Source organism: Ogataea parapolymorpha, chromosome VII (genome assembly GCF_000187245.1).
Source record: "Ogataea parapolymorpha DL-1 chromosome VII, whole genome shotgun sequence".
Lineage (NCBI taxonomy): Eukaryota > Fungi > Ascomycota > Pichiomycetes > Pichiales > Pichiaceae > Ogataea > Ogataea parapolymorpha.
The window spans coordinates 152,524-176,271 of NC_027860.1; the positions used below are offsets into that span (position 1 = coordinate 152,524).

Below are 23,748 nucleotides of genomic sequence, written 5' to 3' on the forward strand. Positions count from 1 at the left end.
CGTCTGGTACGCTACCACCGGTTATGAATTCTCCGATGCCCCCTCCTCCCTTGAGTGCTGCCATGATGCCTCGGTCTCCACCTCAGACCGCGTTCCCCATGGTCAGACACCACTCACACCCGTCACCGCACGTTCAGCGGTCGCCTGTACTATTATATCAGCCATACGCTGGGAATCCTCCTCCGTATGCGCCTCACTATATGTCCCGGTCCGTGGCATACTCGCACTACTCAGGCCATCCCGGGTTTACGCACCCTCAACGGTAATTGACCGACTGTTTATATCTAGAGTGTTTCTAAAATGCGGACTAATTCTCGCTGTCCTGTCATGAGGAACTGAACTCTATTCTTTTTGAATAAAATAGTCAAATTATAGTTCAGAATTATTTATTTGTTCACTTCTTTAGTGATGCTTGCACTTTTTTTGCTCTGTTGCTGCGCTGCCGCAGATTGGATACGTGGCGTTGAGCCAGATAGACAATCGCTATATAAGCCTGACGAAGACGGGTTTTGGACATGTCTGGGCAATCCAGAGATCAGGATCTCTTTTGACAAAATCAATGACGATTATTGTGATTGTCCAGATGGTTCTGACGAGCCAGGAACTTCTGCGTGCAGCTTGGGTCGATTTTACTGCGCCAATGAAGGGTTCCACCCGAGCTATTTGCCTTCCTACAAGGTGAACGATGGCATTTGTGATTACGATCTCTGTTGCGATGGTTCTGACGAGGCTGATGGAAAATGCCCATCGAGATGCGCACAAATGAAGAAAGAATGGGATGAGGAAACAGCGGCACGGAATGCGGTCATTTCTAGGGGATTAGCCAAGAAGGCTAAAATTCAGCACAAAGCACACAAGCAGCGGACCAAGTTGAAGTACGAAATTACACAATTGTCTGCCGAGATCGAGAAATTCGAGCAGGAACTTTATGGTCTCAACCAGCTTCAGGCTCCTACAGAAAAGGAAAGCGCCATAATCTCAGTGTTTGAGCAGCTGGACTCGAAATTGGAGGATCTTTCCTCGCAGATTTCTGAAAAGCTCCAGCAACTCAACACCAAAAGACAACATCTGAGAAACTTGGAAGAGATTCTAGAAACTATGAGTAACGAGTACAACCACAATTTCAATGACCCGGCCGTGAAAGCTGCAGCTCAAGCATTCCAGGAATATTCTGTCAATCAAGGTTTAACCAAGGACGAAAAGCACACTGATCAGGCCAGTGAGGTAAAATCTCTGTTTGAAACTTTGCAAAACCAGTTGAGAGACTCTGAGGCAGAAATTCGGAAGCTGGCTGGCCGTGGAGACGAGGACCAAAACGAACTGTTTGACTTCAAATCCACTTTCAAAGCCATGGTGAACTCTTTCCTGGGCGTGTCAAACAGACACCAAAAAATTCCGTCGACGAGAGAGTCAGAAAAGCGGAAGAAGGAAATCGAAGACGAATTGAAGCGGTTAAGAAGAGATTTGCAGACAAAGGAGGAGCGGCTTAATAAAGACTACGGACCACAACAAATTCTCATGGCTATGGACGATTGTATCGTGGACAAAATTGGCGATTATGATTATAGATTGTGCTTCGTGGAAAAAGTGGAACAAATAGATCGCAATGGCCATGCAGTTAGAATAGGCCGCTTTGAACGGACCGAGTTTGACGAAGAAAAACAGCAGCTCAAGCTGATCTACGAACATGGAGACAAATGCTGGAATGGTCCAGTGAGAAAGGCCACTGTTCAGCTGGAATGCGGTGAAAAGAACACCATCGTTGCCGTTACCGAGCCGGAGAAGTGCGAGTACACGTTGAGAGTCAAGTCGCCGATTGGATGTTTCGAGCCCGTTGAAGCTTGATAAATAGGATCGCGCGGTGTTGTATTATTATGTAGTGCGTAAATGGACCTGGGTGTTCATTACTGGACATAGACTACCACGCTGGTGATGTCGTCTGGCTTGCCTCCAATGTAATCTTGGCCAGTAATATCGCTTAGTCGCTGCGAAAACACGCTCTTGAAGTTGCTATTAAGACTCAGCTCTTTGACGTTCCGAACGAGGTTCATATTCATTTCCCCTATCTGATCTGCTGCAAAATAGTCATCCAGATACAGCGCCACATCATTGATGACGACGTTATCAATTAATCCATCGGTAGTGAACATGATCACGTCTCCTGACTCGAGCTGGAATTCGTACTCGTCTGCATCTTGGGGCAGATTCATTAAATACTTTGAGCCCTTCTTTTTCGCAATGTCCAAAAACTCTTGCGGGATCACAGATAACTGATAGGGAGCGTTAAACGAATATGTCTGCTCTTTGGACTCCAAAACGCACTTGAATCGAGAGTTTTGCTTCCTAAAGACTCCGAACCAGGAGTCACCCAGATTGACAGCATGCAGCTTGTTTGTTTTAGCATCGATGACGCCAAAACAGATGGTCGTAGAGCCAACCTCAACAGATCCATCCTGCTTCATTTTGGTGTATGCCTTGTCCAAGATCTCGAGCGGAGTCAGGTGATCCTCATGTAAAAATTCCATTGTAACATGGGTGGATAGCTCGCGGCTGATCGCACTGGAATCAAACCCTTGCTCAGACCAGCCACCAACCCCGTCCAGAACGCCAGCCAGCACCTTGGAATCATTATATGCCATCACATAATTATCTTCCCCCGTAGGCGAATCGTACACGGTATTGGTCTGGACCTTCTTTCGATACTTGGAAATGAGCCCGTCGTCAGGATGATTTGTGTCTTTGAGGCGATCTTTTGGCTCAAAAGCCAAAGACATCAGGTATCCATGGCCAGCAGTCTCAAAGTGTTTAGCAATCGTGTGCCCGTTTTGGAAGTTTCTGAACGTATACGAATCGTTCGTAAAACACCGTCTACCTAAACGGGCGGATACCGTCAACCTAGACGTAAATCTGGGGCCATAAGACGCCACTTTAGTGTTATAGATCAACATGCTAAGATTTCCAAAAATTTCGTACACTTTATACTATATTTTTCAACTACCTAGTTTCTCAACAGCACCCAAAATAAATTTCCCGAAATCAAATTCTGGATCATCGAGGTTCACAGCCTCGGTAGAAGCGGCTTGCTTAGGTGGGTTCAGCTTTCTATATTCGGCCTTGGCAGCCTCCACCAGTTTCAGCTTTTTCTGGTAGTCGTACAGTTCTTGTTTCTTCTCACCTTCGAGCTTCAAAGTGTAGGTGTGGTAAGCTCCGTACACAATGCCGGCGGCCAATGAGGAATATCTAAGGACCTGAAGGTTAGCTGCACGAATCGAGCTCCAATACTCACGTTTAATGTGGACATGGTCTATTTGTTTTCCCCTCTATTATTTCACCAATAAAACTTTGGAAAAACTTGTCCAAGGTTATGAGCTGCCCCATGCCGGAGAAAAGCTAAATCTTGTATTTTTTTTTGATTTAGTATACACCCTTGCACCAAAGCACATTATTCGTGCTGACTGAGCACAAAGTCCTTGATCCTGTCTCGTTCCTGCTCCCACAGCTCTGCGTTGGTCAGTTGCTCAGCAACAAAGTCCACATGATCGGGAACCTCGATTTTTCGCGCCGCAATCTTGTTTCCCGATTTCGTTAAAAACGTAAACTTGTTGGCTCCGTCTTCCGTTTGTTCCTTACGAACAATCGCGCCGACAGGCTGACGTACACGAGGCCGAGGGTTTGCTGAGCTGGAAGTTTTCAAACTTGCGGCCAGCATACTGTCGAATTCTGACTGAATGCTCATCTCGAGCTGTTCGTTGATCATATTCTCGTCTAGCTCAGATTCAATGTCATCGTCCTCGTCAGATTCATCCTCGGTCTCCGAGTCGCCAATATCTTCTGTATCTTCTGAGTCTGAAAGCTCATCAGCCTCCTGATCCAGCTCTTCGTCATCTTCCTGCTCAGGTTCAGGCGTTTGACGGGCGGCTTTGCTAATTTCACTGATCCGTTTAGCTGCCTCCGCAGCGCTATTTGAGCGTTTTACGCCGCGTGACTCAAAACATTTAACTACTCGCAAGTTCAGGTCAAGGGGCGGTTCACCTTGGAGCAACAGGTGATAGTCAAATAGCATCAACTCCAACGGCATATCTTTCTTTGAAAGTTCGAAAAATAAGCACACCATCTTCGCCCAGAACCAGTTAGATGGATCGCCATGAACAGATTCGAAAATCGCGTATTTGACTATATTTCGAAAGAGTGTGGCCGTTATCAACCTCTTAATGGCGAGTTGCGCCAGGTAGCTTGCAATCGCCATTCTCTTTCTATTCTGACGGAAATCATTTAGTTCGAAGCCAGATTGAAATTCCTCTACCAGGCTATCAACCACAACGGTGATTAAAACTGGATCACGCTCGCCTAACCATTTAAGAAAAGAAACAAGAGCAGGGATCTCGTCGTAAGTTATCGACTCTGGATGGGTAAAGAATTCCACGATCTTGGAATACGATTCGGGGTCCCATTCGAATTCAAGAAGCGCAGGAAAGAAAGCCTGGTTTTGCAGAGCCCGTTTCAGCATATAATCGAGGAATTGTATCTTAGGTTTTGCTGTGTCGACCTGCACCTTCTCTTCAGCAACGGCAAGCGACGAAAGAAATGCCTGTGCAGCTTTTTGACGGTCTCCATGCAGCCTGCTTATCACGCTTTGAAGAAGATGGAGTATGTTGTTGACGGACTCAGCATACTCCGGTCGATAGAGAATGGTGAATCTGGAATAATCGAAGAATAGTGTCAGCAGGTCCAAACCTGCCCCCTCCCCAACACTTACCACTAGCACCCTCAGAATATCTAAAAACTTGGTACCTGAAACCAAGTTGAAGTTAGCCATTTCGCAATATAGCCTGACCATGTTGTAATCTATATGCGACATCGTCAGATGATCTTTCAGGATGGTGTCAGCTTTGTTTTCTATTTTTTGAATTAGAGCCTTGAAAACATTGCGGTTGATGCATAGAAACCTTGCAAAGGCTTTAGAGTTAATGTTTTGAGAGTAGGCGTGGCGATAGAGACGACTTTCCGCAGATTTCGTGTACATCTCCTGCTGCCAAAATTCACGGGCTTTGTTATCCACCTCCTCCGCAGTAGTAGCAGCGTCGAGCTGTTCGATAAATGTGGAGAGCTCATCTTTACGAGCTTTCTTCTCTTCTACGTCTGGCCCCCTTTTCAAAAGCAGGCTCGGATCCACCATTTCAGAGATATCAGGCACCTCTTCATAAAATTTGCGTTGTTCCTCGCTCTCCCAACGGTTTGATTCTGAAAGTCCGGAAATAGCCGTGATCTTGGCGGTCGGTTCCGCCTCCCGAGCCAGCGAGGGTTTTTCAATGGAAAACACCTCATGTGCAAACTCTGAATAAGCTTCCAATTTGGCAAACTCGTCTTTCTTCTCCTTGAGCTCAGATTCAAGTGATTCGGGCACTTTACCAGTTTTTCTTGATATCTCATTAACTTGGTCCACCAAACTAGATATTTCTCGATGTGTGTTTTCAGTCAGTTTGCATATATGTTCACTATATTTAGTGAAAAGCTTGATTAATGATAGTCTCTCTGACGGGCCTAGAAGCTCATTCTCGCAAAAGAGTACATCTTCAAACTTCTTAACGAATCCTGAGACAATCGGGAGTAGCTTTATGTTATTAGCGTGTTGAGAGAGTAGCTGTGAGATGTAGGCCAGAAGAAGAGGCCTGTCTGATTTCAGCAAATACCGGGGCAGCTTGCTCTTATCGACACTATCATCCAATCGGATAAGATCAACCAAGTACATCTCACAATACAATCTCATCAGAGTGCCCAAGACTGACAGATGCTCGGGTTCCCTAAAATCCTCAACTGAACGGAAAAAATATAATGCCAATTTTAGAGTAAAACGAGACGAAAATCGCTGATGGAGCACGGAAAGCACCTCAACGGCAGCCGTTGTGTCCTTCTTTTTCAAAGAAAGTAGCCCGTCCGCCGTTGCAGGGATCAACTCGTCCAAATATTTCTCAAGTGAAACTCTCTTGATCGAGTCTATCAAAGAACTCTGTGTTTCTGCTGTGATGGCCGAACTTAGTTTCTTAAGTACAGCCATGTTGCTTTTCAAAGAGGTATCAGGAGAGTCCACGACAAGCAGCTCACCACCCCATGCTTTCTGGTTCAGGTCGCGGAGTTGCTTTCTACGCTCACATGGCTCAGACATCGACGCGACGAAGAAAAAATATCGAAAAATTACTTTTAGTGCATTATTTGTAAATTATGCTAGTATATACAAAGTCTTCAATTCTTCAAGAATGGCACCCGTTCCCTGGTGAAAACACGTCCCTCGGGAAGGCCGTACATCTTTCTAACGTTCTCTGTGTTTCTGTCCCACAACGTACGGATGACATGCGCCCCAACCGGTGTGAGCTTATTGTCCTCCACAAATTGTCTAATCTTGAAAAATTCTCTTTTCAGTCCTTTAGGAGCGTTTGTCAGCGGGCCGTCCTGCCTGAACACCCAAAATGCAATTCTGTGCTTTCCAGTGTTTTTCTCACAAACTGGGGGCAGGTACTCAACAAACTCGCAGTCTTCGTTTTGCATCAGTTTTTTGGCGTCAATCATGGAGTCTGTGTTAGAGAGCTTGACATCTTTAACTCCCCATAGAAGCGTAGTAGAGTAGCTGTCTTGAGCGAGATCGGGAGTGTCCGGATCGACCATCAAGACGGTATACAGGTCACCAGTAGTCTCTTTGAACTCAATCACTTCGAGCGAAGGTGGCATTTTGGTAACGTTTGATGAGAGCAAAGTTCCCGGTTGTATCCATCTATCTTGATTGTTATGTGGGAACTTTAGCTTGACCTCGACCTCTGGCTCCAGGGTAGGAAGTGTGTCTGGGATAACAGCCAAAGTTTCAAGTCTCTGCATGAGCAGCATTTTGGAGTAGCCCTCCCATGTTTTCTTCAGGTAGTGTCTGAAAACGGGCTGAGTTCTGTCGAGGCTATTTTTCATGTACTCTGCCATATACACAACCTCAGGGTTGAATTTTTCAGCCGCGACCTCAAGTTTCTCCTTTTGCTCAGCGTACGTTGGACTGTTCTGATCGAGGCTTTCAATTTTCGAGTAGATGTCTTCACTGCGCTTCTCCAAAATCTCGTATGCTAGCGGGTAGATTTGGTCAAGACCTTCGATCGATTGGTATTTCCTTCTGCTGGCTTTAGACCGCAAAGAAACTGGGCCAGACGGAAGATCAGGGCTCAGCAAAGCAGTTCGGAGAGCCTTGTTGCGTAACGCCAAAGTTGGCGACCGCTTCACAAACTTTGACCACACTCCTTTAGACACAGACATGGACAAACCGATGAACAAAGATTTTTTTTAAAAATACGTTCCGGGTAACGAATACAAAATATAAATTGTCCTTAAGGGTTATAGTAGTAAAACTTCCAATCCAGCTCGCTGGCTCTGCCATCACCGACGTTGAGGTTGATCGAACCCATACCGGGCAGGTACGGCTGTGTGTTGGTGCCGCCCTTCTTTTTCGAGCTCTCATGCCCATCGTTGGAATGGGCAGAGATAGTCGACGATGTAGGTGAGCTTTGATTTCCAGAGCCAAATTCTGCTTCCTGGGGCGGAGGTATAGTGGTAACTTCAAACTGGAACTCCTTTAGTCGAGGAGTCACGCCTGTAGAGCCACTGACCGAGCTTTTCGTAGTCTGGATCGAGCCCGAAAACGAGGCATGCGTGTGATCGATGGAAGAGTTGGAGGAAATCGAGTCATCCGAGCTGTTGTGTGATTGTGGATACTGGAATTCCTGAGGAATGAACTGGACCTCTGGCCCAGCGCCATAAAAGCTGTTGTACAGCTGTTGCTGTTGTTGCAATGCAATCTGCTGAGATTGATGCGCCCTGATCTGTGCAGCTTGCAAATGCATATGATACCGTTGAATGTTTTTTGGATCGTTGATAGCAAAACGTGTTTGGATGGCCGGAGCAGAGCTCACGGCGATGTCTTGCAATGGTTGAGGTTTTGGCACAATCTGTTGGAACATTGGCGGTGGATGCATTTGTGGACGAAGAGTAGTCAGGTCAGTGAGTGATCTTGATCTGGTTCTTTTGTGACCTCTGTTTGCAACCGGGCATGGTTCGCAGAACGAGTTGGACCTCACGCTGTTGATCGTCAGCGGCTTTCGCGGATCCGTTTTCTTCTGCACACTAACGGAGTGCGGCAGATAGTTGATCTGGTTGTTCAACAAGAATTCCCATATCAACGAATGAATAGGAACGTCTTTACCCGTTTTCACGATATCTGGTTCCTCGTCAAAATACATCGTGTGGGTGATATGGATATTTTCAAATTTGGAACCGTCGATAGAGCCGTTTGAATACTCGTTGATCAGACTGGACCAGTATTTTGCGTTCAGAGGCAAGTTGATTTTCATATGTGCGTTGTCCGAGAGCAGATGCCCGGTAACAGGTTCGGTGCGTTTTAGCAACAGTTTGTCGCAATCGTAGACTTTGACGATGACCCGCATCTGTAAAAGTCTGGAGAATTTCTCGCTTGAAACTGCATTTGGAGCCAGATGGGAAGCTACCCAAAGCGTGTTTTCTGCGTAAGCCACGGCCCTGTTAGACTCCAAATCAATGCTCAAATCAGGGTTCAAGTTCAATGGCACCTTAGTGTACAGTAAAGAGTGGTCAAACACTAAATTAGGCGAGTAGATGTCATCAATGCAAGCTCTCAAAAAGTTGTTTTTGTTGCGAAGGTCCATAACATACTTTTCGTCTTCTTCAACTTTTAAAATCTGGTCCAAGTTGGCAACTGCGCTCAGATGATTATTGCCATAGTATCCTATGCAGATTTTCTCCACACTAAAACCCTTAGCTTTTCCAGACCGGCTCTTCTTTTTTCTATCCCCACTTTCTGCTGGACTGCCACCAATTTCAGGAGTAGAACTCACGACAGAACGCTTGTTTTCCATCATCGTGTTCTTTCTTTTATTGTAGAGCTTTCTTTTGCGGTCGCTTTCGCGGACCAAATTCCGGATTTCCTCCAGAATAGTCATGTCTGCCAGCTGATGCGATAATCCGTAATTGAGGAGCTCTTCGTCGTTTCTGGCCATCGTCAAGTAATCGTTGATCATCTTTGTGCGCAGAGTGCACCCGACGCTCTGGCCGTAGTTGATAAGGAAGTCAGAGCGCACCATAACCACGCTTTCCGGTCCGGCATTAGCAAGTTGGTAGTTGTAGTCGCGAAGTCCATCACGAAGGACACTAAAGATGCGCAACATGTCATCATGTCGGTCCTCCGCAGCAGTCAGATTGTCAAGGTCTTTCATGTCAACGGTGGCCGCTGGAGACTCGTCTGGAAGAGTGGGACTGCTCCCACTCACGAGGGAGTCCGCAAGCAAGTCGCACGAACGTATCTCCTGTGTTTGCTGTTTGAGGATCCTTTCAACCCAATCTTTCTGATCTTCGTCGTCACTGCCGTTGATTGGGATCATGAGCTCCGAAAATAGTGACTCGTCCTCATGGATGATGTTAAGCCCTTCTGGATGTCTTTTTTCTGAGGACTTCGGAGGGGTGAACTGAGACATTGCTCCATAGTCGTTTCTTGATCTCTGCTCGTGGATATGCTCCCGCTTCGGTTGCGGAGTCAACGGCGCCATTCCAATCAAAGTGTTAGCAAAGGGTCTGCTATTGCTGAGATACTGGATTGTTTCAAGTTTACAAACAGGTTCCGCACCTGCCTCAAACTTTTTGGTGTTCCTTTGAAACATCCGGTAAACAGAAAAACAGGAGTGGTGTGAGGCGTGTTCGTGCACCCACGCGTCGAAAAATAAATAAACATCACGTTGGGCCCAAAGACGTGATACGCGGGTTTTCGCGACGCCCGACAAGACGCCCTAAAACGGCAACCAACCGGCGGAGAATTATGTTGCAGAACAAAAGTGTTGTTGCAACATATTTGCCAATGTCGTACTTGGAGCTCTGTTCGCAAAGACAAGCATAGAAGTAGGAGACGATCGGACCGATGATGCCGGTGAAGAGCAAGTCCCACATTGTGAGAATGAGGTCGACAAATTCCACAAACCGCAAGGTCCATCTCGCACTCTCGTCCTCTGGAGGAAAGTGCTCTGAATGGCTCACAGAGCTGCCTGTCCTGCTCGCCATTTCCAATCCCCGTTTGGCCCGCTCGATCGCCAGCAAAGCGTCTCGCTCTCTGTTCTGCTGGCGATGCACTTTGAACCGCTCGACCAGATTGCTGTCGGATAGAAACGTCTCCATAATCAGGAATTTCAGCTCGTCGTCAATCTTGTACAGAGTGGACGTCACTAACCCTGAATCGACCATGGAGTCCAGAATCTTGGCAAAGGCATCGCTCAGATGGTCCGAGTCTCCTTGCAACGCCTCTGCCAGTAGCTCCAGACCTTCTGCAAGGGTCCCTGTATAGATGTGACTAGTTGCTTCGCTTTGGGTCGGGGACGGCGAGGTGGGAATCGCAAGTTTGTGCACATTTTGCAGATCCAGTTCGGGAGTCACTGGACGCTCATCCGTGGACTGGAACAGCCATGTGCTCACCGCTTTCATTGCCACGTCTTTCTTCCTGGCTTAATTTTAGCAACGCTGAAATTCCGCTGGTGCACTGCCCCAATTTTGCACCGCCTAATCTTTAACATCTTCCATGTGAAACTCTGTAGCAGTTTTAGCCTCATGGTCGTCCTCTGCCAGCCAGCGAGTTGCATGTTTTACATCGCGGGTATATAGCTTTGCGTGCGGCTTCTCGATGTCAGACAGGTTGGCGAAATAGAAACCCGGACATTCTTTGCCTGAATGGTAGCCTCCGTCGCAAAGCCAGAAATAGTATCCCCTGGACGCGGGTTTCTTGAACATGCGGCGCAAAGTCATGGCGGACTTGCAAACCGGGCAGAATGGCGTGTTGTTGAGCAGGTGAGGTCGACTCATACGGAGAGTGAGGTTGATTCTGGTCTCGTTAGCTTTAGGATGCCTAGCCACAAGGGAGTTCCCCAACGACGGTACACAGTGTTTGAACTCTTCCTGTGTGCCTGGAAGCATTAGCAATAGGGAGTTATGTGGAAGCGGGATGTTGTAGATCGGACTCTCACCGTACTGCTTTCTGATTCTAAATATTCGGGTCGCTCCTAAAGTTAGCGAACAGATCAACGGCAATGGTCCAATGGTAGTGAGACGGTCTGAGTGCCAGTCGAGATTGTTTTTGTTTGTATGGAAGTAGTTTCCCACGCACAATGATGCGCGCCACTCGGACTGTACCTGGAGTGGGTGTCTCTTGGTGGTTGCAAGCACTTCGTTCGCCTGGTCTTCGATCAGGAATTTGGCTGTTCGTATATTTCCTGTGAACGACTGAGCCATGTATTTTGAGTTATGGTAGAATCCATTGTCGTACCGCTGTTTCGGTATGTCGCCGTCGTAGAACACCGTCGATTGGTGGTTTGAGTGGCATTCGTTACCGGCAATGTGGAACATCTTATCTTTAAACGTGGCTCTTTTCGACAAAAGTTCATCTAGAAGACTGTCTGCAAGACTATTGGGTAGGAAGTTGGGATAAAATCTCAGATACGGAACCATGGATTCAATCTGCTCTTTATTGTATAGGGTGGTGGAAATGTTAGCGCTAGCTTTCGACACCTTGAATGATGTCTGTCTTTGAGGAAACGTTCTCTTCTTTGTCAAGGAGCAATATTCGTTGGCAGTAGTACCGCTATCCGCCTTGCGCTTTATACCAGAAAACTTCCCCTTGATCTCTGTTTTGATCTCTGTCTTGATCTCTGTCTTGATCTCCCGGGGCCCGAATTGCTCCTCGAGCATCAGCTTCGTCTGCTTGACAGAGCCATCAAAAGCGACTAGAAGCTCCAGCAGCACATCCTTACTAACTTCTGGAAACTGAGATTGGAGTGTATCTAACTTTTGCTCCGTCTCCATCAAGATTTGCCCCACAGTCGCGTACAAAAAAATTTCAATGCCTTATTTTCAGATCTATTTACCGTTATATTTAAACGAGCTCAACGATCTTCTGTCCAGGATCGGGCCACCAGCATTTTTGGCTTCCAACTTTTGCGGAACCTGGTTCGTCATATCCCGCAATGGCATGCGGACGCTTTGTTTGTGTGTGACAGACACCTGGAAAATTGGCTCCTCGTCTTCGTCTGGGTCTGTTATGTTGTAGTCGCTCGAATTTTGTTCGCTAAACACGCTCAGCGTGTCCTCTGTGAGTGTAGATGCAGTAGATCGAGTAAAATATGTGCTAGTTTCGGACGCAGAGTCTTGTGAGCCAAAAAGCAGTTTGCGCCGCTTCACATTGGATGTCTGGGCTGACATGAAATGGTCGATGGTCCTGATAGCAGACTTGCGGGCCGTTGGCTCTGACGCAGACCGCACCACAGGCTTGCTTTTGACTTGGAGCAAGGTATCGATTGTTCTAGCCTGTGCCTTTGTGGTGATTTGCGCTTTGGGAGCGATGTTAGGCCGTGTATTAGAGGCTTCGCGGCCCGACAACGGGAGCTTCGTTATTGGATCCAGCTCGCCAATGGCAATTTTCCGGTGAAGTTCGTCGTCGTGTATTTTCCCTGCACACCGTTCAACCTCGAGGATATCGTCTTCCGGGGACAACGGGTTCAGATGCACGGGTTTCTGTGTTCGAGGGTCGAAAACAACTTGATGGTTGAATGCAGTGATAGCACGGTAATACTCCGTTTCGAACTCGACAGGGACTTTCAGCTTTCCCTCGTAACGGACTGCCTGCAGCAGCCTTCCGATTGTCGAGTACCTGTTCACAAGGTTAATTGCACGCTGCATTCCGACATTAGGGATTCCTTTCGTATAGTCGCATCCGCTGACAATAGCCATTAGCTTCAGCTGCTCGTTGGAGAAAAGACCAATTGCAGACTCCCGACAGTCCTTGAACTTGTCTCTCCGCACCTCTATACAGGCTCCAGAGTCGTCCAACTTCGTGATAAGTCTTTGGCAGCCAAAAATTAAAAGATCTGAGTCCTCAGAGATTATTCCCTGCACAATACCATGTTTCTCTAGATACACCATCTGTGCGTCTGCTTCGTAGGGGGCAACCACATACTGGATATTTCTGCTTTTCAGTGCCTCTATCACGGATTTAGCTATCTGTGGCGTGATATCACACGCTTTATTAAAATAGTTGTATGCCTCCGAACGTTTGTTTGCGCGTAGGGCCTCGAGACCCAGTCGTTTGTACTCCTTTCTGCGTCCCTCGCGCTCTTTTTCCGTGTTCGCCTTTGTTGGCAAGTAGTCTCCGTCCAGAACCATGTACGGAGTAATGCCGTAATGTGCCGACATGTCTAGTCGTCTATTCATATAATTCAGGTACGCTCTTGTAGGTTTTTCCAGTACAATCTCCATGGCACAGCCGTAGATTGCCTTGTGCAGCCACGCGTACGTGTCGATAGCGAGTGTTTTGCCCCTATACTTCTCCAAATGGCTGACTTCCTGGATAGATTTGAGCGCCGGCAGTAAACCAGTGACCCCCATTTTTATGTGTTTACTCTCGAGCGCGATCCAAAGAAAAAAAAATAACAACGAAGAAAATTCGTGCCATATTTGTGATGAACCAATATCAGGAAACAGTCACTCAACTGGACAATCTTTCTCTGAAAGGCGCCAGAAAAAAAAAGACCAACCATGTGCATCACCAGCTGGTCCCAGACTACATCAGAGACGATCATGTGGACTCTGGCTTTGACCCTAACGCGGCTGCAATGAGCCCTGGCATGCAGGCTCCTCACTACTACGGCCAACCTACAGAGCCAGGAGCGCCAGCCCCTACGATACCCCAGCAGGTGGCCGTGCCCACTCAGCAGTACCCTCAGACCGGCCAATACCAGCCACAAAGGCCTGACGTCGGACTGGACGCAGCAGCCACAGACGATCTCTCCATCCCCAGCATCAGATACCAGCTAGATTACACGTACAAGGACTCTGATTTTTTGACGTTTGAAAACGTTTCACCTCCACTCGCAGGAACACAGTACACTGCTGTCGACCAGGGCAACGCATCCCCCAAATTTGCGAGAATGACACTCTACAGCGTCCCTAGCTCCGAGAAATTGAGACAACAAACGAAGATCCCGCTAGGGCTGGTTCTCACGCCCTTTGCACCGATCGCGCCTGGAGAGAAGCCCGTTCCGCAAGTCGACTTCCGCGAAATGTCCTCGGTTCCTCGGTGCAGACGGTGCAGAGCTTACATTAACCCGGCCATGCAGCACGGCGGATACAATATGATCTGCAACATCTGCACGTTTTCCAGTCCTGTTCCACAAGAATACGTCAGTCAGGTCGATGCCAACGGCGTCAGGTCGGACTACTACGTTCGTCCCGAGCTGCATTCCGGCGTGTACGACCTGATTGTGCCGAAAGACTACAATTTCGACGAAAAGGACTCTCATCCGCTCCACCACGTGTTCCTTATCGACCTCAGTTACGAGGCTATTCGATCAAAGTTCCATGTGGCGGCCTGCTCTGCTATCAGAATGGCGCTGTACTTAAATGGTGAATCCAACCTGCCAAAGGGCTCCAAGGTGTCGATTGTTGGATTCGCCAATAAATTATATTTCTACAACCTGGCCCCAAGTTTGCAGCAGACCACTGTATCAGTGGTCGGCGACCTGGATGACCCGTTTGTGCCCTTCTATGACGGCATTCTCGCCGATCCAATAGACTCCTACGCCATCATCGAGGCCACCCTGAGCACCATCGAACAGCTGACCGACTACTCTGGTCCGGAGCCAGCGTACGGCGCTGCACTATTAGCCGCTAAAACCATCCTCCAGGAAGTCGATGGCGGCCAAGTGATTACCTTCCTTTCGGGCTTACCCTCGTGGGGACCAGGCTCGCTTGCAGTCAAGCTGCCTGCGCAAAAAACTACTCCCGACTATGATAAAGAGGTGATCACTGCAGGAAGCAAATTTTATCAGGACCTGCTGAAAGAATATGTCAAATTAAACATTGGCCTGCATCTCCTGAACGGCGCGCACACGCCTGTGGACCTTGCCAATGCCGGACTCATTCCTATAAAGACCGGCGGTTCAGTCAAGACCTGGCACAGCTTCAATCTCGACCGCGACGAGGCAGACCTCATGTACACTGTCAAGCATCTGGTGGCCGACGCGTATGGCTACCAGGGCCAGCTAAAGGTGCGCTGTTCAAACGGACTGCAGGTAAACAAATACTATGGTGGATTCCACACCTCAGGCCAGCCAGAAGTGCCATATTTGCCTATATGCAATAGCCAGACTAGCATTGCCTGCGATTTCGTCTATGACGGAAAGCTGGACACCAAAAAGGACTCACATTTCCAGGCTGCTCTGCTCTACACATCTGCGGACGGCGTGAGGAAAGTGCGTGTCATCAACTGCATTATGTCGGTGACGGAACGCGTAGCCGATGTTTTCTCGTTCTCTGACCAGGACGCTGTTTTGAACCTTGTACTCAGAGAGAGCCTGAGCAGACTGCCAAATATCAGCTTTGCTGCACTGCGCAGTTACCTGAACATTCAACTGGCTGACATCAACGCAATGTACAAGCTGTACGTTGCCAAGAACAATTCTTCTCCTGGTCAGCTTGTTTTGCCCCACGGGCTGCGCACGTTCCCGATGTTTTTACTGTCTGCGCTGAAAACCAAAGCTTTGAGAGAACGCACGGGAAACCCTGATCTGCGAGTCGAGAGTCTGTTTGACCTTGCAAATAGCACGCCTGAAAAACTGTCCGTTTATCTCTATCCGGTGATGATCAGTCTGCACGACTTAGACGACTCGGAGTGTCTGTTTGACGAGCAGACCGGATTTTTCTCTATCCCAAAAACCATTGGATTGAGCCAGGCAAACCTCGAGATGGGCGGAGCGTATCTCGTGTTCAACGGCAAGTCATTATTCCTCTGGTTCCACACCGACGTGAATCCGCTCCTGCTACAAGATCTCTTCGGGGAGCATGTTACTTCGCTGAGCCAGCTGGACCCTCTGGCCTCGCAGTTGCCCGTTCTCGATACCCATATCTCATTGCAAGTGCGAAACCTGGTCAAGTTTTTGGGCAAGCACTATCTCAACGTGGACTTCTTCCCTGTCCAGATCTGTCGTTTCAAAACAGACGCAAACGAAGCTGAATTTTTAGAGCTTCTCTATGAGGACCGCTCGGGCGACCTTGTGTGGTCGTATTCTGATTTCCTTAAACATCTTCACAAGCAGATTACGGGAAAAGTCGAAACGAACTCTTCGGCTCCAGCCATTGATAAAAAAGATACCGTTTCGCTGGGCAGCAGATTCGGTATTTTTTAAGCTAGTTTACAATCATATAAATGCATTTATAGATCAGTCTAGTACTTTTCCAACAGTGCCTCCTTCGACAATGTGTTTCTGGGAGTCGTCCACCTTGCGCAGCTGCTTGCCGAGCGTAATTTCGCCCAGCAACGCTGATATGGGGGCTGCTCCGGTGGCTGCTCCGTTTGCTGCGCCGTTAGCCAGGGCAGGAGCAGGGGGAGCAGGGGGAGCAGGAGCTGGCGGAGCGGGCGCTGGCGGTGGTGGAGGAGGAATAGCAGCCGGAATTGGCGGAGCCTCCACAGATGCTGGGGGAGCTGGGGGAGCTGGCGCAGAAGGCACGGGTGGGGCCTCTATGGCCTCAGAATCGTCAGGAGAGTCAGGAGCAGCAGGAGCCTCCTCAAAGCGATCGTCTTCGGAACTGTCTGATTCAGCAGAAGAAACCGGGGCCTGTGGAATTGGCGGAGCAGCCGGAACGGGTGGAATTTCCGCAATTACTGGCTTGTCCACCGGCAGAGCTGCAGGAACAGGAGGAACTGTTTCTGTGACAGTTTCTGCCGTTGCTGGAGAAGAGTTCTGTTCAACTTCTGTTTGTTCAGCAGGCTGATCAGCCTCTGATTGTTCCACAGGCTTCTGTTGCTCAGTCTGAGGCGTGGAGTATTCATTCACTGTCGACGACGAAGACTTCACACCCCCGCCAAAAAGCATTGAGGCCAGCTCGGCCTGTTTCGAGGCAGCAGGCATTTCGTCCTCGTCCTCGTCCTCCTTGTCCGAGTCGGACCATCCGTCATCGCTCAAACTCTTACCTCTTTGCGCCTCTCTCTGGGCCTTGAGTCTATCGGCATCGTAGCTTGACTCTGAGGTGAGCTGCGGCTTGAAGAATGGATTATTGCTCTTTGGCTTAGGTTCTGGCTCTTCCACAGGGGCAGTCATTTTCGCGAATGGGTTGTTGCTGTGGGCCGAGGTAACGGAAGCTGCAGACACGGGCTCTGGGGCCTTTGCTGGTTCTACAGCAGCCGGCAGAGGAACAGCTTTCTGATCGGCCTGTGAATCCGCCAACTCGTCTTCGTCGCTGCTCTCACTGTGCGCTTCCTTTTTCTTGAGCTCCTCCATTTCTGCCCTGAGCTTTGCCAGACGAGCTTCTCTATCCTGCTTCTTTTTTAACTTCCGCTCACGCTCTTTGGCTTCCATTGCCTTTTTCTCGGCAATAAGCCTCTTCAATTCCTCTTCCTCAGCGTCGTCGTCATCCGACGAGTCCTCTTCCTTTGCTGGATGAGAGTTGGACACTTGACGAGGAGCTGGCGGAGCTGGTGCTTGCTTAGGAACACTTGGTTTTGCTGACTCAGCTGGGGCTTCCTGTTTTGGTTCAACAGGAGCTTCGGGAGGCACAGATGCGGCAGAAGTCTCAGAAGCAGAATCCTGCACAGATACATCATTTCTCTTCAGTGACCCCTTGATTCCCAGTTTTGCCAGCTTTTCCTCCATCTTGCGACGGGCCTGCTCTTTGAACTGTTGAGCCCGAGACTCAAGGCTATCCGAAGACTGAGATGGGGTGGACGAGCGAGAAACAGACTCCTGTCTGACCGGCGCAACAGAAGGGGTATGTACGGCTGGTTGCTGAAGCTCCTTTGGCTTTGGGGCTGGTCTTGAGGCGTTCAGCTCTTGAATAAACGTCTTCACATCGCTACTCTGAATGTCGTTCCCAAGCTCCCATTTCGAATAGCCGACTTGAGCAGAATTGGTCAGATGCAGCGAGCTGGAAATGTCGTTCACCAACTCGTTGATCGAGCCAGCAATGTCCTTAATCATGGTTTGCTGTTGCTGAGTCTCGTTCGAAATACGGTCTATGTCCTGAGAGAGTCTGGCCTCGTTAGCCTCAAACTGGTCGAGGTTCGGAGCAGGCTTTCCAGTCAGGGCCGCCATTTTGGCTTGCAACATTGCTTTCTGCTTGGCGATGCGCTTGTCTGCCTCGGTGACTTCGCCATTGCGGCCCGTTCCCTTAATTTGGATACCAGAAGGATTTTCCTTGTGGATTTTGAGCCTGGCAATTTCAATTTTGGCATTCTTAATCTGCTCATCAATCGAGCCGAGCTCAGAAACAAGCTTAGGAACACGGTCAGTCAATCTGTTCAGCTCCTTAGACAGCCTCTGCTTTTCCTGAATGGAAGAACCGGCGTCCAACCCTGCCGCGTTCAATTTGTCCTGCGCAGCTCTAATTTTTACCTTGAGCATATCAATTTCATTGACGGTTTTCTGTTTGCCGTAGTCATTGGCAATATCCTCATCGGCTGCGTCAATGGCATCGAGAAGAATCTTTTTCTCGTGCACTTTCTTTCTCAGATCTTCGATAGTCAACTGATTGTCTGTCTTTTCGTCTGATTTCTTCTTTGAGCTTCTATGTCTTGCGTTGCTAACATACCCGATGGCATCGTCATTATTCTTGTACCTGGTACCGTCGAATGTGCTTGACGAAGAAATAGGCTTTGGTCTGCTCGATATTGAGTCTTCCATAAGCTTGCCCTTGATCTGATTCATGCTCTCGAGTAGTAATTTCGAGGAAGGAGGAACGAGTTCAGGAGGCAGGACGTCTGGAATGTCAAAGCCGTTCAGACGTCTGTAGATCAAATGCATAGCCACCGCAAACTCGTCCTTGTTCAGCTTGCCTCTGTTGCCAGAATCAGCAAGCGTCCAGATTTTCTCTAGCTCCTGTCTATTCAGGCCAGACTTCCCAAAAACAGTGATTGCCGTGCTTCCTTCGACGTAACCCTTTCTGTCGGTGTCCCACTTCTTGAAAATGTTGTCGTAGATGAGTTTCTCCTGTTTAGTTATTGCCCATGTGACGTTGGAGGCAGCATTTCCGCCCATCGCATTCGTCAAATGGTGAGTCTGGGAAGAAGCGTTAGGCATAAAGTGTGATTGCATCATGTCCAGTCCCGGCAGTCCACCAGTTGGCGCGGAAACAAAGCCCCACTGGCCAGGTTTTCCTGTAGGCATGGCAGTCAGGCCAGTAGGTTGCGGCATTAGTCCTGGTTGTTGAGGATTGAATCCTGTAGTTTGTGGTAGCAGGCCCGTTTGCTGAGGAGCAAAGCCGCCTGTTCTTTGAGGCACAATGCCAGTCGTTTGAGGCAGGAGCCCTGTTGTATTTTGTGAACCAACTGGCACGAGCCCGCTGGTCTGCTGCGCAGTCAATGGAATAAAAGTGCCCGTCTTCTGGGCCTGCAGAGGAGCCCCAGTCTGCTGTGGTTGCACGCCAAAGCCCGTCTGCTGAGACTGTAAATTGAACCCAGTTTGTTGCGGTTGCAAGTTGAATCCGGTGCGCTGGGGCTGCAGACCCGTCTGTTGTTGCGTAAAGCCGGTTCTTTGAGGCTGTAAGCCAAAGGTTCCTTGAGTCTGCTGCGGCTGGATACCAGTCTGCACGCCAAAGCCTGTCTGTTGCGGTCTGAGACCAGTGGCTTGAGACTGCAATGCTTGCGACTGGAAGCTGGTCTGCGGGAATGACTGGACGCCTGTTGGCTGGCTGAAAAGCATCTGGTTGAACGACTGTTGAGGGTTGAACGACTGCTGAGGAGCCGAGTCGTTGACGGAAAAGTTTATTGCGTCGACAAAGCTGCTGACCTCATTTTTGATTTTCAGTGGCAGCTCGTATGGCACTTGCTCTCCCTTTGAAGCAATGTTGCACAGGTGGAGCGCCAATGCAAACTCGGGAAAGAGCAGTCTTCCTGAGCGAGTTGTGTCGGCCAAAGCCCAGATATCTGCCAACTTGGTGGCACTGAGACCAGACTGCATCATGATTTTCTTTGCGGTCTGGCCGTCGATTGAGTTCTCTCCCTTCGGGACGTTCACCCGGAACACGTGCTCAAACCGCTCCTGTTCCTTTGCAGTGATGAACGAGAGTCTGATATTTGGAATTTTGATATCTTTGTTTTCGTTTTCCGAACTAGTCACCAACAAAGAAGTGAAACCAGTCTGCTGTGGCTGCAAAGCGGACACCCCAGTTTGCGATTGCCAGTTGTTTTGTATAGGCTGGTTGCCTCCAAAAGACGTCCGTGGCTGGAACCCGGTCTGCGTGGCAGTCAATGGCTGAAACCCTGTCTGCTGGGTCGCCAACGACGGCTGGTACCCGGTTGCCTGGGCGGCCATTGGCTGAAGTCCGCCTTGATAGCCCGGCTGAAAATCTTGTCTTTGGTAAGACTGTTGCTGAGGCTGTTGCTGGGACTGCTGGAACTGCCAGTTCTGTTGGGTCTGCTGCTGTTGCTGCTGCTGTTGCTGCGGCTGGAATTGATTGTTCCACTGTTGTGGTTGTTGATTCCATCCGGTAGCCTGGGACTGAAATCCAAATCCAGTAGGCTGTGTTTGTAGTGAGGGCTGCATGTATTGCTGCTGCTGAGGAGCCCCCGTCGGCTGCTGCTGGGAGGACCAGTTGTTGTATCCGGTGGCCTGCGGATATCCAGTGCCATACTGTTGGTTACCGTAGGGATACATCTTTTAGGCTTTTGGAAAATGGATCACTGGAGTAGCACAATCTGAAACAGAACTATAGTACAACTTTGGATGCTTGAGTGTTCCGCTGCCTTCGGTTAGTGCAAACTTGTGCGGTGATCGATTTATTAGCTGTCCAGAAATTCGCGAACGATTTGAGTGCCGGAAAAACGTGGTGTACGGTTTTCTGACAGGAGGTGTTATATATATAAGCTATAAATTAAAAAGTGTTAGCATCCGTTAAGCTCTTCGATCAGTCCAACGAGAAAATCAACCAATTGATCCTTCGCTTCGATTGAAGCACTGAATTTGTCGCTTCCGGCAAATATGCGCATGTTTGCCACGACGTTGAGTAGTCTGAAGTTCAATTTGGAGATGATCGGACGCGGAGCATGGTCCGCGTCTGCATCCATATGGCTTTCCTTCTCCGCCTCGTCGTTGTCAAACTCGTTGAGTTTGTGGAGAAGGTCTGGCGTGGTCAGCTCTAAAACATTGAGAGCGGCGACGAACTCAAATAACGACATACAGACTCCGTTGCTGAACTTTGGGAGCTGCAGCTTGCCGAACCACTCAACCAGCAATTCGTACTGGTCTGCGCAATTGAGCAGTTGGTACTTCAGCACACAGCAGACAAGACCAACAACAATGTCGCAGTCAGCTTGTGGGTTTTTGAAAGCCTCCTTGAGGTTGTCCTCGGTGGGCTTTAGCAGGAATTTGATGATGGAGCACCGAGAAGTTGGTTGATCGAGGATTTTGGAGATATCGGCGCAGCGCTGTAATAAGCGTGTAATCTGGACCTTGGTAGCTGTGATCTCAAGCTCCAAAGTGTCTTGTTTTTCTTCCTGGTATTTGCGGTTCAATGCATGGAACCAGACCATTTTCATGAGCGACTCCTCGAAAAGAGAGTCTGCAAGCGAGCGGAGTATTTGCGTAATAAAATCAAACTGTTCATATTGTTTCAAGGGCATAATAGGCAGTTCTTCGTATGTTGTGTTCTGCAACAGCAGACAAAGCTTAGAATCCTTTGCTGAACTCTTCAACTGGTTGAAATAATACTTTCCCCAACGGTCGAATATTTGACGTCCAAAAAGAGCCGAGCCCGCAAGCTTGCCGCACTTCTTCATGTAAAGACACTTCATAAACAAGGTTGTCTCGTTAGACTCCATGTAAAGCAAACCAAGAAGCCCAACATAAAGCTTTGAAGCATCCGCAGTTTTCAGTAAGTGCTCGACATCCGCAGTAGTCATATTCGTCAGACGGTTGTACGTCTTGACGGGACGGAACTGCTTTTTCTCCGTTCCCAGGAGCGGAGCCACGATGTAAAGATAAAACATGGCAATACAGAGCAGCAGCTTGGAGACTCCCCAGAAAGGCCTCAACAAAGATGGGTTAAACGAAGTTGACGACGAGGCGGTCGAAAATGCAAAGATAGGAATGGAAAACAAACCTTTTCTATCTCCAACACCACCCGACATATCGTCAAAGGCAGATGCTCCCAGCATGCATGTCATTCCACCGAGCAACACTTTGTTCGACAGGGGCATTGAGCCTTCAGAGTTGGTGTTTGGAGAAGTATTTGAATATTGTGAAGGCGAGGAATTGTGACTGGAGCCACTGTATGAGGGGTTAAACGCTTCCTCAGGGGATTCGGTCAGGTCAATCTCCGCGTTTGCATTTTTGAGCATGCGTGTCAACTGCTCATTTTTCCGTTTCAAGATTTCATGCTTCCATTCAAGATGTTTGATGTACTCAGCAGCCTTGGATAATATTGTTGCCTTGTTCAGTTTCCTAGCCGGTTGTAATCCGTCCAACTTTTCTTCGTCATCCGTGTACCCGTCTCCTTCGTAATCATCAACATACTCATCATCTTTCACTGTGGAATTCGTGTGGTGGTTATTTTCCTTCGCCACAAGAATACGTAGTGTCGGGACACAGTTCCGCAGCTCAACAATCTTGGTGTTGATGTTAGTTCTATATTTTTTCTCAATCAGGTTATGAGGTGATTTGAACTTCTTGCCTTTCGAGATTGGATGGTCGATTATCTTAGAGCTAGGCTGTTTCCTGCGCTTCAGCATGGCGATATCTTCATCTTCCAGTTTCACAACTGGGTCGCTTTGTGTCGAACCTGTTCTTGTTGTGGACAGCGACGGAAGTTCTCCAGTGTTGGCAGTCACAGTGCTGGTGGACTCGGATTTCATCATCATGTCATTGCTCTCATCATAGCTGTGAGGGTCAAATGTCATTGGAAACATGTTGTCTGGAGACGAACCGCTGGAGTAAGGGGACATGCCGCTGGAATTGTAACTGCTCATCACATCGTTCAGATCGGCAAAATTGAGATCAGAGTAGGGATACTCCTCATCCATAGACCGCGAAACGGATGTTCTTTTGTTCAATGACGATATGGCACCATTGTAGGCGTCGAAGTCGAAAAGTGACATTTTGAAGAGAACGCAGATAGAAGGAACTGGTTATAAGTTTTTTTCCTGTAAACAGATAATTTGGGTCATAGAAAATGGCATATTGTTAAACTGTTTATTAAGGGACCAAAAATCGTACGATACTTTAAAATCATCTGATTCTGTGCCTACACCCGTGCCCACAAGAAAATTATTTTTAAAACTTTTACCGAGCGAACCCCGACACCAACCACGAGAGCCGCACCACACCCATACACGGGCTAGTTCTTGCCAAGATAAAACTTTTTTTTTCACCTGCCGCGTGTGTTTCCTTATCCGCACCTCCAGCGCATCTTTGAATATTGAAAATTTTAGCTAATCGGCCTTTTTTGAGCTTCACGTAAAGGGGGTAATTTATGTAATTTATTCCGGAATTGGTACCATGTAGGTAACTGATCAAATATAAAGAAAAGAAGTCTGCTTGAACTTCTGTAACTGGTCAGTGCGTTTCTGGTCCTTTCGGAGACCAAAGTAGCTATAATTAGATGTCCGCACAAAGCCAAGTCTAAGCAAGACGCGACCCAAAGTCGTGCGCGTCTCACAATAAATATACGAAC

At 48.4% G+C, this 23,748-nt stretch overlaps 12 protein-coding genes across 12 annotated transcripts; 2 read left to right on the forward strand and 10 right to left on the reverse strand.

Annotated features, from left to right (window-relative positions):
* Positions 1 to 408: 408 nt before the first annotated feature.
* Positions 409 to 1,845, forward strand: HPODL_02480 (uncharacterized protein; the record flags this gene model as incomplete). Its single annotated transcript, XM_014076786.1, has 1 exon — positions 409 to 1,845. One exon carries the CDS (start codon positions 409 to 411, stop codon positions 1,843 to 1,845), a length of 1,437 nt encoding a protein of 478 aa, XP_013932261.1.
* Positions 1,846 to 1,904: 59 nt separating this feature from the next.
* Positions 1,905 to 2,948, reverse strand: HPODL_02481 (Serine/threonine protein phosphatase; the record flags this gene model as incomplete). The annotated part of the gene is made up of 1 exon (XM_014076787.1): positions 1,905 to 2,948. One exon carries the CDS (start codon positions 2,946 to 2,948, stop codon positions 1,905 to 1,907), a length of 1,044 nt encoding a protein of 347 aa, XP_013932262.1.
* A 42-nt stretch (positions 2,949 to 2,990) lies between these two features.
* On the reverse strand, positions 2,991 to 3,301 carry HPODL_05329 (uncharacterized protein; the record flags this gene model as incomplete). Its single annotated transcript, XM_014076788.1, has 2 exons — positions 2,991 to 3,248; positions 3,287 to 3,301. 2 exons carry the CDS (start codon positions 3,299 to 3,301, stop codon positions 2,991 to 2,993), a joined length of 273 nt encoding a protein of 90 aa, XP_013932263.1.
* A 141-nt stretch (positions 3,302 to 3,442) lies between these two features.
* HPODL_02482 (Nonsense-mediated mRNA decay protein 2) lies at positions 3,443 to 6,163 on the reverse strand (the record flags this gene model as incomplete). Its single annotated transcript, XM_014076789.1, has 1 exon — positions 3,443 to 6,163. One exon carries the CDS (start codon positions 6,161 to 6,163, stop codon positions 3,443 to 3,445), a length of 2,721 nt encoding a protein of 906 aa, XP_013932264.1.
* Positions 6,164 to 6,240: 77 nt separating this feature from the next.
* Positions 6,241 to 7,287, reverse strand: HPODL_02483 (54S ribosomal protein L35, mitochondrial; the record flags this gene model as incomplete). Its single annotated transcript, XM_014076790.1, has 1 exon — positions 6,241 to 7,287. The coding sequence occupies one exon, from the start codon at positions 7,285 to 7,287 to the stop codon at positions 6,241 to 6,243; it is 1,047 nt and encodes a 348-aa protein (XP_013932265.1).
* Positions 7,288 to 7,358: 71 nt separating this feature from the next.
* HPODL_02484 (uncharacterized protein) lies at positions 7,359 to 9,716 on the reverse strand (the record flags this gene model as incomplete). Its single annotated transcript, XM_014076791.1, has 1 exon — positions 7,359 to 9,716. One exon carries the CDS (start codon positions 9,714 to 9,716, stop codon positions 7,359 to 7,361), a length of 2,358 nt encoding a protein of 785 aa, XP_013932266.1.
* A 70-nt stretch (positions 9,717 to 9,786) lies between these two features.
* Positions 9,787 to 10,527, reverse strand: HPODL_02485 (uncharacterized protein; the record flags this gene model as incomplete). Its single annotated transcript, XM_014076792.1, has 1 exon — positions 9,787 to 10,527. One exon carries the CDS (start codon positions 10,525 to 10,527, stop codon positions 9,787 to 9,789), a length of 741 nt encoding a protein of 246 aa, XP_013932267.1.
* A 75-nt stretch (positions 10,528 to 10,602) lies between these two features.
* Positions 10,603 to 11,898, reverse strand: HPODL_02486 (uncharacterized protein; the record flags this gene model as incomplete). The annotated part of the gene is made up of 1 exon (XM_014076793.1): positions 10,603 to 11,898. The coding sequence occupies one exon, from the start codon at positions 11,896 to 11,898 to the stop codon at positions 10,603 to 10,605; it is 1,296 nt and encodes a 431-aa protein (XP_013932268.1).
* Positions 11,899 to 11,952: 54 nt separating this feature from the next.
* Positions 11,953 to 13,476, reverse strand: HPODL_02487 (exonuclease 1; the record flags this gene model as incomplete). The annotated part of the gene is made up of 1 exon (XM_014076794.1): positions 11,953 to 13,476. The coding sequence occupies one exon, from the start codon at positions 13,474 to 13,476 to the stop codon at positions 11,953 to 11,955; it is 1,524 nt and encodes a 507-aa protein (XP_013932269.1).
* A 74-nt stretch (positions 13,477 to 13,550) lies between these two features.
* HPODL_02488 (Member of the Sec24p family) lies at positions 13,551 to 16,274 on the forward strand (the record flags this gene model as incomplete). The annotated part of the gene is made up of 1 exon (XM_014076795.1): positions 13,551 to 16,274. One exon carries the CDS (start codon positions 13,551 to 13,553, stop codon positions 16,272 to 16,274), a length of 2,724 nt encoding a protein of 907 aa, XP_013932270.1.
* Positions 16,275 to 16,307: 33 nt separating this feature from the next.
* HPODL_02489 (uncharacterized protein) lies at positions 16,308 to 20,735 on the reverse strand (the record flags this gene model as incomplete). Its single annotated transcript, XM_014076796.1, has 1 exon — positions 16,308 to 20,735. One exon carries the CDS (start codon positions 20,733 to 20,735, stop codon positions 16,308 to 16,310), a length of 4,428 nt encoding a protein of 1,475 aa, XP_013932271.1.
* A 227-nt stretch (positions 20,736 to 20,962) lies between these two features.
* Positions 20,963 to 23,173, reverse strand: HPODL_02490 (uncharacterized protein; the record flags this gene model as incomplete). Its single annotated transcript, XM_014076797.1, has 1 exon — positions 20,963 to 23,173. One exon carries the CDS (start codon positions 23,171 to 23,173, stop codon positions 20,963 to 20,965), a length of 2,211 nt encoding a protein of 736 aa, XP_013932272.1.
* Positions 23,174 to 23,748: the final 575 nt, after the last annotated feature.